We start from the raw sequence: 12,514 nt of genomic DNA on the forward strand, positions 1-12,514 counted from the left end.
GAACATCACTGAAGATGTTTTCAGAGGCATCAGCAGATATACACAGTTTCCTAATAAAGTGTTGTGACTGTACGTGTGAGTGTAAAGTGAGTGTATGTGTGTAGTACTCAATCAAGGGAGGGGTTACTTATAGATTTGTACGATTTCTAACGATAAAGATAATTTAGATATTCCACACCTCACTTTTTTGTCTCTGAATCAAATCTTATTAAAAAAGAAACTTTATGAAAGACATGAATTACTGCTACTACATGACTATGATAATTGTGTAATAGGCTTACTATACTTTATTTTATTATCAGTACAATACAGAATTTTATTGTTGACTGTGTGGGTTTACCTTTAGATTTACATATCAATAACTTACAACAAAGAATAATTGAGAAGAACTAAACAATGGAGGCTGGTCAAAACAGCCAACATTGCACAGAATCAGCTGGCAAACCTGTTAGGCTGGTGATTGGTGAACACATCCATCTTAGCAAGCCTCAGTACAGCAAAACTCACATGCTCATTCAGGCAGGGCTGGATCCTTTTACCTTGGGGGTCAGAAATGGCATCCCCTCTCCACAGCTCATGTTACTGCCTCCCAGTGGCACTCACATACTTCAGACCCAAGTAGTTTATGTGTAGGTCTATCCTGCAGTCATTATTCTGTCAGTCTGTACCCCTCCTTTCCTCAATAAGATCTCACTGAATTCCATAAATAATAAAACTGCATTTCGTTGTCTAGTACTTGTACTCTGCAATGACAATAAAGTTGAATCTAATCTAATCAAATCTAATAAGGAGATTCGCTGTAATGAGATGTCACAACATGTGTGATTAGTGCTAAGCATAAAGACTGTGATTTATTATGAAGAGTTTGACTGTAGTACATTTATGCTTACATTATTCTTCTAGCTATTAAAGTACCTTTAATGAGTAAGATGATGATATTTATGACAGACTTCTAGTAATTGCTATTCATTCAATCAGAAGTGTTTGCTTCACAGGAAGTTATTTGGTTACCTGCACTGTTAAAGTGCTGTATGCCCTGTAGCAAAATCAGTGGTCATTGTTGGCTGCCACTAGATGGGAAGTGATTTTCTCACTAATGAAAACCATTATTATTTAGAAAGTTCAGGATAATACCTATACAAAAACTAGATTAAATGACAATCATGAGAGGGAAAGCACAACTGAGAGAATGATAAGTCTTGTCCATTTCAAAGGAGATTGTTTATTTCTTATTCTGCCAACGCTTACAGCAACACTAGAACTTGTCAGAGGCGACACATTGCACATATAGTACTCTAGTCACTGCCCAATGCAGCCCAGTACTTAACTTACAGTAGCTCTTCACTAAAATACTCAGGAGATGGCCAGAATCACTACAACTCACAAGAAGCAAAACAAAGATCTCTCAACACAGTACACAGACACAAAGAACCAACATTATTTGGGAGCCAAAGCGTAGTAGGTGATTGGTGCACTGTGGTGCTCGTGTAGACAGGTTTCCGTGCCATAGACCATAGACGTCAATTGAGCCTTGGATTTCAATGCTGTTCCATCTTCCCTCTGGACAGGGCAAGTGACCTAGTGTGGCTTATGTGTGGGGATTTATGCACGATGAGAAATAGGCCCAAAGAGAGCAACCACTTCAGATTGGGTGCCGGAAGTTCTGGCCTGCAAAGCGAGCCTTGTCTCCAAGCTCTTCTTCAATCCTGGGGAGGAATGTCAAACAGTTAGTTTGTCTGGATTTTTCAAAAGTTAGAACTAAAAATACAAATTAAATTATATACATTGTGTACATGAAGACTATTTACAATATATTTATTTGGGTCTCATGTTGTAAAGAGCATTTTAATACATGCAGATATATGCAGTAAGAAGCTCGGAAAATCATCAGCTAATTAATATTGTACACATGATATTACTAGAGACGTAATTTTACAGTACATTACCGGTCAAAAGTTTTAGAACACCTAATTTTTTCCATTGAATTTATTGCTTTTGGTAACCATAACTTTTTCTTTAAGCTCTGGCAATTTGTTCTGCTTACCCTTGTTCCATTTCAGGTCATTCACTGAGCTGCTTACATTACAATAAAAACTGGAAAAATAGAGGTGTTCTAAAACTTTTGACCGGTAGTGTAAGTGTTTAAGACTCGGCTTACCTAAGCAGCTGGTTATATTTGGCCAGTCGCTCAGATCGGCAAGGTGCACCAGTCTTAATCTGGAGAGAGAAACACAAAACATACAAGAGCATATCAATCATCATAACACTCAATTAATCAATATCTCAGTTTCAGTGAGGCTGAGGTTGTAACACATAAACAAGGAATACTGATAGAAACAATTCTGATAAGTGCTCTTATTACAGGGCTCTTATTACATTGTCAGCTATGGCAAGTATGTATAATAATAATAATAATATATATTTTTAAATAATAATAGCAATAATAATAGATTTGATTTAAAAGCGACTTTCTCAAACTCAAGGACACTGTACAGAAAAAAAAGGAAAAAAAGAAAATAATATATGCGTCTACTGGGCACTACTGCTACATCCTGTTTCCTCTATCACTGATGCTAGCCAGGAGATGCTAAACATTGCTAAACAACTACCCAATGTATATGTCTGGAAGAACTGATAATGGAAAAGTCACGAAGTAGGATGCAACCCTCTCCTTACAGTAAGTGTTTGGCAACACCAGTAGTACTATCTACTTAATTAACTGAAAAGGTTTACCTGTCCAGTGCAGAGCCCAACCACCAGGTCAGCAATGAAGGTGTCCTCTGTCTCCCCAGAGCGATGGCTGACCATCACTCCCCAGCCATTAGACTGGGCCATCTTGCAGCTGAAGAAGTTCAAATTAATTAACTATTCTAACACATACATACAGAGTATGGTCATAGCATTGACGGCAAAATAGCTGTCTGGACACTCACGCCTGAAGGGACTCTGTGACGGTGCCGATCTGGTTGACCTTGAGCAACAGACAGTTGCAGGCCTTGTCGTCCACGGCCTTGGAGATGCGCTTGGGGTTGGTCACTGTCAGGTCGTCACCCACTACCTGGATGCTGGTGCTGGCTGTGAAGTTGGACCATGCCGCCCAGTCATCCTGGTCGAAGGGGTCCTCTATGGAGACCACTGTGGAGGGACAGAAGAGCAAGGGGAGAGATGATGATCATGGTGAACAGCTTTGAGCTCCTGTGAATCCCACACTGACTTGACTGTGGGGTGTGAGGAAGAGGAACACCATGCATTCACATTGGATAGCTTTCGTGTGAGTTAGCCTGGATTAGCAGATCTCAGATGAGGGGCTTCAGAGGGTTAATTTGTGAAAGCATTCATTCGCCTCTGTGCTGGGCTGTACCCCGACCATGACCACACATGAAGACACTGTGTTCTTGCACCACAATATTTCTGTGACAGATGTTTCAATATATTGCATGGTTTTGTAAATGTGTTATTAATCATTCATTACTGGAATCATAATCCATTACTGTTCAAGAGCCATTTAATTAAATCTGAATCAGCCTAATTGATTAGCAATCAATGCTAGTCAATCCTAGTTGAAATAAGCATCTGATGACAAAGATGCAGTGTAAATGCAAGGTGTGTATTGTGTAATTAATCTAAAAAAAGCTCCCATACATCAGATCCAAAGCCTCTTAAACACCCTTGCTTGCGGATGGACATGCAGCTCCACTTAGAGATCCCCAAGGTATCTTAGAGGATTTGCAGTCGGAAAAGTCGGCCTAACAGAAACAAACTCTCAAAACAGTGATGAGGATGAGTGGGAGCTGTGAATCAGACCTGGGTAATCCTTGACAAAGCCCTTGTAGAGGTCGGCCAGCTGGTCTGGGCTGATGTAACGGCTGGGGTCGTCAGGTGACTTGAAGTCCAGGTCGTACTTTCCACCCTTGTAGAACTCGGAGGCAGCCACGTCCATACCGATCACTATCTTGTCGGTGTAGCCAGCTTTAGCAATGGCGGTCTTCAGCAGCTCCAGAGCTGAGGAGAGTACAGAAATGAAGTTATGTTATGCTAATGTATTGTTTACTAATGTATTATATCTGCTGCAAATCATGCTAACTTTTATTATAGATCTTCAAAGACATAACATTTCGAATAATACTGCATTTTGTATGCTATAACATTTCATTCGAGTGAGTCAAGTGACTCAGTGCAATATACAAACCATGACAACATACTGTATTGATGCAGGATAGGGTGTTTTATGTGGTATTTACATGGCAACAATACTGGCTAGAAAATCAATCATCATAACTTGCTGACAATTTGGGCGACCTTATTCATCCTCGGCACTAAATGAGTTAAAGAGGGTTCGAGTGAAGCTTGCTCAAAAAAACAAATGCTTGAGCCATTACACAAGCAGTTAACTTTTAACTGTTAACTGTACATGGACTATCCCACTGGAGCATTTGCCATATCAGCACCCTGACCTGCAACTGAGCCCAGTGCAGTGGATTCAGTGGCTGTGAGTCAATGTTCTATTCAGTATTGGGCTGAGGCCTTCATTTGGAAACCATCTGTCTCCACAGGAGCAACATTCCTGGGCAGGGGGCTCCACCAGCAGGCCTAGGCCAATGGCACTGGGGTCTTAGGTGAGAACACAGGGGGGTTTAACTCAGTCGACTGTCCCACTCTGCTATAAGCAGTCCTTGTGTAGGAACCCCTCCTTCATCACCCAACTTTTTAAGTTAAAGAGGCCAAGTATGGCCAAGTCATCACTCAGCCATCAAGCCTTAAATTCAGCACAACCTGTGCCATACAGATTCTGTAATAATTGTCCTCTCTCTGTCCCCACCTTCCTTGTTCTCCAGGATGTTGGGGGCGAAGCCGCCCTCGTCTCCCACGTTGGTGGCGTCCTGGCCGTACTTCTGCTTGATGACGTTCTTCAAGTTGTGGTAGACCTCTGCACCGATTTGCATGGCCTCCTTGAAGGTGCTGGCGCCCACGGGCAGGATCATGAATTCCTGCATGGCCAGCTTGTTGCCAGCATGGGAGCCGCCATTGATGACATTGAAAGCCTTGAGGTAGACAAGACGTTTCCCAATCAAACCAAAATGAAGATGACTATAGGATCTGACTAGGTCTGCATGTTGATACGCGAACACAGGCTTACAGGGACTGGGAGGATGACTTCTGGGTTTCCGGCAAGGTCAGCAATGTGACGGTAGAGGGGGACGCCCTTCTCTGCTGCACCAGCCTTGCACACAGCCAGGGAGACTCCCAGGATGGCATTGGCACCAAACTTAGCTGTGGGAGAATTTCAATAGCATTACTACATTCATAAGTTCTCAACTGAAATCAGATTAGAATCACTACTGATGCAAACGATTAAACCAATTTAAAGAAGCAGCCTACACTTGTTCTCTGTGCCGTCCATGTCCAGCATGAGCTGGTCAACTTTTTCCTGCTCCACGACGCTCACACTCTGAATGGGAAATAGAGGACAACCATTTCAGTTGAAAACATGACAACAAACCCAGCCATTAGTTCAAAGAGGTTAGTGAAAAACACCATGCTCAAATTAGATCGAAGTGCATCCTAAAAGCTCCTAGACTAGTATGGTGATAGACCTCTCTTATCAAACATAACATTCCTGGCAAAGTCAATATGATAGAAAGTCACAGAGAATAAACACTGTATAAACACTGCTGGCATACGTAGATAACTGGGTGTCTTACCCTTTGACTTAACTGTCCCATGAGAGGATTGTGCTTAACAATCGACCACAAGATTGGCACACATTGACATGTTAGTCAAACAATAAATGTTCCTACCTGCTTAACCAGTGCAGGTGCAATTGTTTTATTGATATGCTCAACAGCTTTTGAGACACCTGCAAGGACAAGTATACCATCACTGACCCAGGGAAAAGAAGACCATGCAGAGCAAGCACTACCAGACGATCACAGAGCAAGTGGCAAGCAGCCACTTGGCAATTGAACTGTTTGATTATCTACTATCGGAATTGGAGAAATAACTGATTAGGAATCTGTGATCATCTGGTAATGCCTGCATAGGTTAGGTTAGTTGTCAAAGCAAACTCACTCTTCATGCTGTTTAAAACTCCAGTTTGTTTCTGTGTTGTTCTGTTTCACCTGTTATTCCACACTCGTAATTACCTGATTACACAAAGCTGGAGCCAAGAACTCATTAACATATTTAACAGCTCTTTTCACCCCTGACAGAGGAGGAGAAAAATTAAGTGTCACGGAGGAGGAATGATTGAATGTCTTGCAAAGAATGGAAAGTGTTTGGAACACTTTAGAACATAGTACAGTAAAGGCTAGAGGGTGTTACATGGACATTGGAAATAGTCAGCATAATATTATACCACTTGTATGGTGCTAATGCATTCATAATATCATTTGGCTGGTGACTTGCTAGCCAATCAGGTGGTCGTACCTTTGCCAAGGTAGCGTGTCTTGTCATTGTCACGGAGCTCTAGAGCCTCATAGATGCCAGTAGAGGCACCGCTGGGCACTGCAGCTCTGAAGAGACCTGAGGGGGAAGGAAATCACAATGACTACGCCTTTCCTGACACACTGCACGATACTGACTGCTACCAATGAACGGGTCATACAGAATCTGAATCTCATTTTTCATTGCAGCACGGAGAATACTGGTTGGTATTCATTCCAGTAGAGAACGCAAGTGAACACAACAGAAAATAATCTAATCAATGACAATTGCTATGCATTTCCTGATACACTGCAGGATACTGATTTTTACCAATGAATGAGTCATTCAGTATCTGAATCAATTTTTTCATTGCAGCACAGAGAATACTGGTTGGTATTCATAACAGTAGAGAACGCAAGTGAACACAACAGAAAATCATCTAATTAATGACAAATGACAATTGCTATGCATTTCCTGACACACTGCAGGATACTGACTACTACCAATGAACGGGCCATACAATCTAAATCTAATTTGTCATTACAGCACAGTGAATACTAGTATTCATTCCAGTGGAAAAAGCAAGTGAACGCAACAGATAAATCATCCATTTGGAGAGAGAGAGGTATCCCCTCAAGACTGTATTACTTTTGTACCTTAATGTATTACCCTAATCATTATTCACTTTTTTCATTTAGAGAACGAGGGTCACCCATGCTAAGCACTGCAGACTGCTGTGCTGTGTGACGTAACAGGGATAGAGAATCTGTTGACTGAGCATGTGCAGAATTTCTTAGTTTCAAAGTCAACCATTTTGGATGAGGAAGAAAAATCAGGATGAGCCCATTTGATTCAGAGTGCTCGTTGGACTGAAAACTATGGTAAACCCGATTTTAGCCATGAGTGCAGGCTTACCAAATCATCTGCACTAAGAAATCAGATAGTTGCACTGGGATGCTTGCCTATCAATGGTTTTCAAGTAACTATAACATTACAATGCAACAAATGTCAAGCATGCCAATAATATCAGTACATATTGGATATTTGTATGATACACATTTTTCTGAACTTGGCCACCAATAGTACAAAACACATTTTTCTGAACTTGGCCACCAATAGTACAAAATAAAATCACACTATCACATTTGATATTACCTCACACCAAATATTTCAGCAGACTACAATGTATAATTCCTCTACCTAAAATTCACCATTCAAATTGTGTCAGTCACTCTAGTTTCACAGGATTACTACTGGATCTGAAAATAGACATGGCAAAAACGATCCATCTTGCTCTTGTAGTACCGAATGTGAGGCAAGTATGTAATGTCTGTGAGACATTCTGGGTGATCTGCCACTGGATGCTCACCTCTAACAATTCCTTTTTATGTCACATAAAACAATGCCAAAATAGACTTGGCAGACTGCGAAACTGTGAAGCTGCTATTAACAGTAACTCCAGTACCTAGCAACATCTCCACAACTAGCTAAAAGGTAGCACAACAAATGAATAATGCACTCCCTTTCTTGAGCTAAGTCAAGGTCGATTGACCATGTTAGATTCAATATGGCTTCTTCAACAACCCAGTTTTATTCAGTGTGCTTCATTAACATTCTGGGCATCCATTAAGTTTGACTACTGCTTTGTTTTAGCTCAGGGAGCGTCAAAGAGAACGAGGAACCAGGGCAGCCAAACCCTGATTACATTGTCGACATTCACAGTTAGTTTGTTGCATGACTAAATCTTAGTGCGGCCCTTACGAATCAACAAGTGACATGGGTGAAACCTTCTGTGCCTGCCAGATTGTCCGTAGTAGGCCTACTGTATATCAAATGGCTTCTTCAAGATCTCCTACTATACAGTATCATGGCAACAAACCCATGACTTCACCCTCTTCTACTGTCTATGTGGGAACTGTGTTACATAGTAGGAACCATTACAGTAACACAACACTGTTCAAGCAGTGTACAATTACAGGAGCTATTTTCATTTATCCACCATCTGATATCCTGTCTCCAATCAACAGTACTGTGGATCAGACACAAGCAGAGGGGAACAGACAGACCTAGCCATGTTTGAGGAGAACCGCAACTGGTTTTCACTATCTGGGCTTTGTAAAGTGTTTAACAGTAAATGTTTTGTTCACGACAAGCTTGTAGAAACCCTAAACCTAAACATGATTAGGCCTAGCAGCTCTGAGAACTAAAATGTAGGCTACATTAAAAAGTACAAAATCAAAATGGATTTTAGTTGTTTTAAGTATTAAACAAGTGAAGTGGAATAAGGAACTCCACCTTAGTATTGAATTACATTATGCCGTTTTTTGTTGCAGCAATTACAGCGTTACTATACAATAGGTATAAGAACATAACATTTTACCAGAATGTTATCTCTAACATTTAACCTCTGGAAATGAGCTAAATAACCACCCCGCACCACCACCCCACTCCCTCACAGTGAGCTCTCACTTTCATTCATGTTTGATCGGCTGAAGGCGGGCTTGGCAGGAGTCTTGTTTTGTTTAATGTACTGAAAGAGTGTAATCATTCTTCAGTGAACCATTAATTAACCCGTTATGTAATCCTAAACATTATTTATTCTTTACAAAGTCTGCAATAATAAGCTCATACAATGATGTCTTCATAAATAGCTAAATGATGATTTTTGCATTGTCTATGCTATGCTGACTGTCTGCATTCCATAATAAACAGCTGATAGTCCTGCTGAAGCCATACCTTTTTTGGTGTACAGGTCAACCTCCACTGTGGGGTTCCCACGGGAGTCAAAGATCTCACGAGCGTGTATCTTCAGGATGGACATGGTGCTGGATCTACAGAGGATAGAACAAGGGAACTGTTAATAAATCAGCATCGATCGCATTGACAATTCACACTTCCCTAGCTACTTCATTATTCAATGTTGCTTTGCACTAGGCCTGTGGCAACTGGCAAGGACAATGACTTGGCATTCTCAAAGACAGGCTGCAATAATCAACAAATGTGTGTAGTATCTGGTGGGAAAGGTCAAGAATATCCAATAATAATAGAATGCCCTCAAACATGCACTGTATATAAGGCTTTATGAAATGGATGCAGTCTTCAGACTGCAGTATTGATGCAGTCTGGATGGCAAAGGTGTGTCACACAGCTAGTAGGGTGTGGCTCATCATGCATCTTAGACATTGAGTAAAATAGCTAACTAGTTAAAACATGTAATATAGTATATACAATTCAAATTACACAATCACATTCGCAATTAGGCTACTGTTTCAGTCCGACCACTAGTAGTTATTCAAATGATATAGGCAAGATACTGTATAGCCAAAGATATCATAAGATGTTTGGTTCATAGTTTTGTCTCGCTTTTTTGCTTGCCTAAGCATTATTCTATTCAGTCTATGTTATCTCTTCAAATTCCAAGCATGAGTTAAGGAAAGATTTTGAGCCAGACTGGATAGGGCCCTGGCCTGCACACTTAGGCTAACTTTGTTCCCCAGGATAGGAAACCTGTGATGGATTTTCCTACTGTTTAATCTGTTTTATCTGATTTGCCTCAAGTTGCCTGTCTCCCCACTACCCCCCATACACAACGCATGAATAAACTCAGGCCCATCCAGTCACCAAAGCCAGGCACTGCGACTGCATTAACTAGCTGGACCAATGGAAAATCCTGTGGCCTTAAATGTCCGTGTGGAAAAGTGCCTCTGGCTCCAAAGCAGAGGGGCCAGACTAGTGCACCCGACATGGCCTTTCAAAACACTGTTCATGGATTGTTGCATTCAGTTGTATCACAGCATTTGTCAATACCACCAATAGTGATCTATGCCTTTATAAAAAAAACATGAGGTCTTCTAAATGTATAATAAATGCTATAGCATGTTATTCTGTCTTTGCTGTTAATAAACTAAGGACAGAGCAAAACACTCAGATAACCTGCTGATACATAGCATTAAAATGGCTACCGCAAAATGAAATAAATAATCCAGGCCTGACATAGTATTCAGTTGTAGAGAATATAAAATACGTGTAGTTTTTGTCGTTATTATTAAGTTGCTGCTGTTTATTTCCCCTATGTTAATGATGATTCAAAATAAATAGATAGATTTTAGGGTTAGGGTTAGCTCAATTTAGCTCAGTAAGTCTGGCAATAGGGTTTAGTTTTGTGTTTGTTTGTTTGTATGTGCATTTTATTTTAAACTATTAAATCGAATTGTTTTCTGAACAATACTGAATAGCACGGAAAAAAACACAGCATCTGCAACAGCTGGCTAGATTAACTATTCTGAACACATCCCCACATTCTCTACTGGTAAGCAACTGGTAGTTAAACACTGCAATGTCCGGGAAAAGCAACAGTGCACATTAATACTCTAATTTAAAAGATAAGGATAGATGAACAGGATATTTTAGTTTGATTTCAACCATGGGAAAGGCACTCTTTTCTATCTGGCTTGCAACTTGACGCCCCTTTCCTCTGCACTGGACACACTGCCGTCCTAAATGGAGAGACATCTCGCCAGCTGACATGGGTGTTAAAAATAGACTAACCAAGCAAGCCTCCACCATCATGAATTGCATTCCCAAAAATACAAGCTTCAAATCGAAAGAATACAAAGAGGATAACGATTGAGAGCTCAGGGTATGTCAAGGATGCTAAAGAAGGGACATCATTTACAATTCCACCTGACCAAATAGTGCAACAATGAGAGACTGATTTTTTTTATTATTATATTTTTTTTTAAATAATGACATATAGAGATATTAATTCGAAAAACAATGCAGCAAATACAAATAGAAAGCTTGAGCTTACCTGATCTGGCCTAACTGTGTGCAAGGGGTAGTGTGTCTCTCTCTGTGTGCAAGCAAGCAGAGAAGGCGTTCGTGACAGTTCGCTTCAGGAAGAAGTAGGAGCGAGGCTTTCCTTGCAATGTGATTGGTTAGAATACTCAGGAGCGAGGCTTTCCTTGCAATGTGATTGGTTAGAATACTCAGGAGCGAGGCTTTCTTTGCAATGTGATTGGTTAGAATACTCACGCGGCAGCAGAGTGCGAGGAAGACTGCACGTCCACCAGCATCACGACTACGCCTAAAGGAAGGATACAGACAGCAGCATCACTTTGAAACATAAGGGTTTTAATGAAAATTCAACAAACCTACATTATCCATCATACACTTTGTCCAAAAGTTATTGAATTTGTTCATTTTATTGCAAGCTTGGCAATGAATGGGCAAGCATCATCATGACGCTGCGGAAATTGACGCATAATTGAGTACGTGCAGAATGTCACGTAGGGGTCGATCTTGTAGACTGCGTGTGATTAGTCATGTAACCACGTTTTGAATAAAAAATAATGTACGTTTATAGAGCTACTTGCATTTATAGAGCTGCTTGCATTCATGAACACACTTAGTCTAACTACTGCTTCATAAATGTGTTATTATTCTCTCAGAAACAGAACACATCTCTCAGAAATGTACAATGTTGTACCAGAATACACCTAGGAATTAAATGATGTGGCCTCAAGTACTAGATCATCTTCAATGGGCCAATTTAGGCGCAACATTTCTTAGACATGTCTTTAGATAGTTACTGTTTGCATGTCGGGGGGCCATAGGAAATGCTACGTAATGTATTAAAGGCTTTTGGGAATAGTGTGTTTGTGTTTCCCCTGGGACATTTCTCACTCAATTATGTATTTCATGCAGCTGCGCAGAGTAGGCCGCTAGTGCATCCATCGGCCATGACTTCTTTGGCGCAGTGACCTTGAGACACAGAGATCCAACTGCGCCATCTGCTGGTGTATCCTTGCTAGTGAAAATGGCAACAAGTATTTCTGATTGAGTTGTCTAAATTCACCACTGCTGTACTTTGTTTAGCCTATTGTAAGATAACCATAAATGAGTTAATCACATGGTGAAAACATTTATGTTGTAATCTTAATATCTGTTAAAGGCATACTCTGGGCTTCTTCAGAATTGCACACAGTTTTCAAATAATGCAAGGGCGGTTAAAAGAGTTTATGGACCACATTGTGGCAGCATCTGTATGTATGACGTAGAGACAATGTAACACTTTTTGTTAGTTAATGTT

At 40.6% G+C, this 12,514-nt stretch overlaps 1 protein-coding gene across 1 annotated transcript; it reads right to left on the bottom strand.

The window, feature by feature from the left end:
• Nucleotides 1-1,131: 1,131 nt before the first annotated feature.
• eno1a (enolase 1a, (alpha)) lies at nucleotides 1,132-11,252 on the bottom strand. Its single transcript, XM_080533920.1, has 12 exons — nucleotides 11,234-11,252; nucleotides 9,160-9,254; nucleotides 6,427-6,522; nucleotides 5,799-5,857; nucleotides 5,380-5,449; nucleotides 5,138-5,271; nucleotides 4,820-5,042; nucleotides 3,805-4,002; nucleotides 2,934-3,135; nucleotides 2,734-2,842; nucleotides 2,159-2,217; nucleotides 1,132-1,706 (listed from the first exon to the last, which is right to left on the bottom strand). Exons 2-12 carry the CDS (start codon nucleotides 9,242-9,244, stop codon nucleotides 1,643-1,645), a joined length of 1,299 nt encoding a protein of 432 aa, XP_080390046.1. The 5' UTR covers nucleotides 9,245-9,254; nucleotides 11,234-11,252; the 3' UTR covers nucleotides 1,132-1,642.
• Nucleotides 11,253-12,514: the final 1,262 nt, after the last annotated feature.

The sequence above is a fragment of the Nansenia antarctica genome, assembly GCF_963989245.1.
Source record: "Nansenia antarctica genome assembly, chromosome: 6".
Lineage (NCBI taxonomy): Eukaryota > Metazoa > Chordata > Actinopteri > Argentiniformes > Microstomatidae > Nansenia > Nansenia antarctica.

Coding starts and splice junctions, on each gene's coding strand:
- eno1a (XM_080533920.1), bottom strand. CDS start 9,244: ATGTCCATCCTGAAGATACACGCTCGTGAGATCTTTGACTCCCGTGGG. Junction 5,450..5,798: donor CACCTGCACTGGTTAAGCAG/GTAGGAACATTT, acceptor TTTCCCATTCAG/AGTGTGAGCGTCGTGGAGCA. Junction 3,136..3,804: donor CTTTGTCAAGGATTACCCAG/GTCTGATTCACA, acceptor GTCCCTCCACAG/TGGTCTCCATAGAGGACCCC.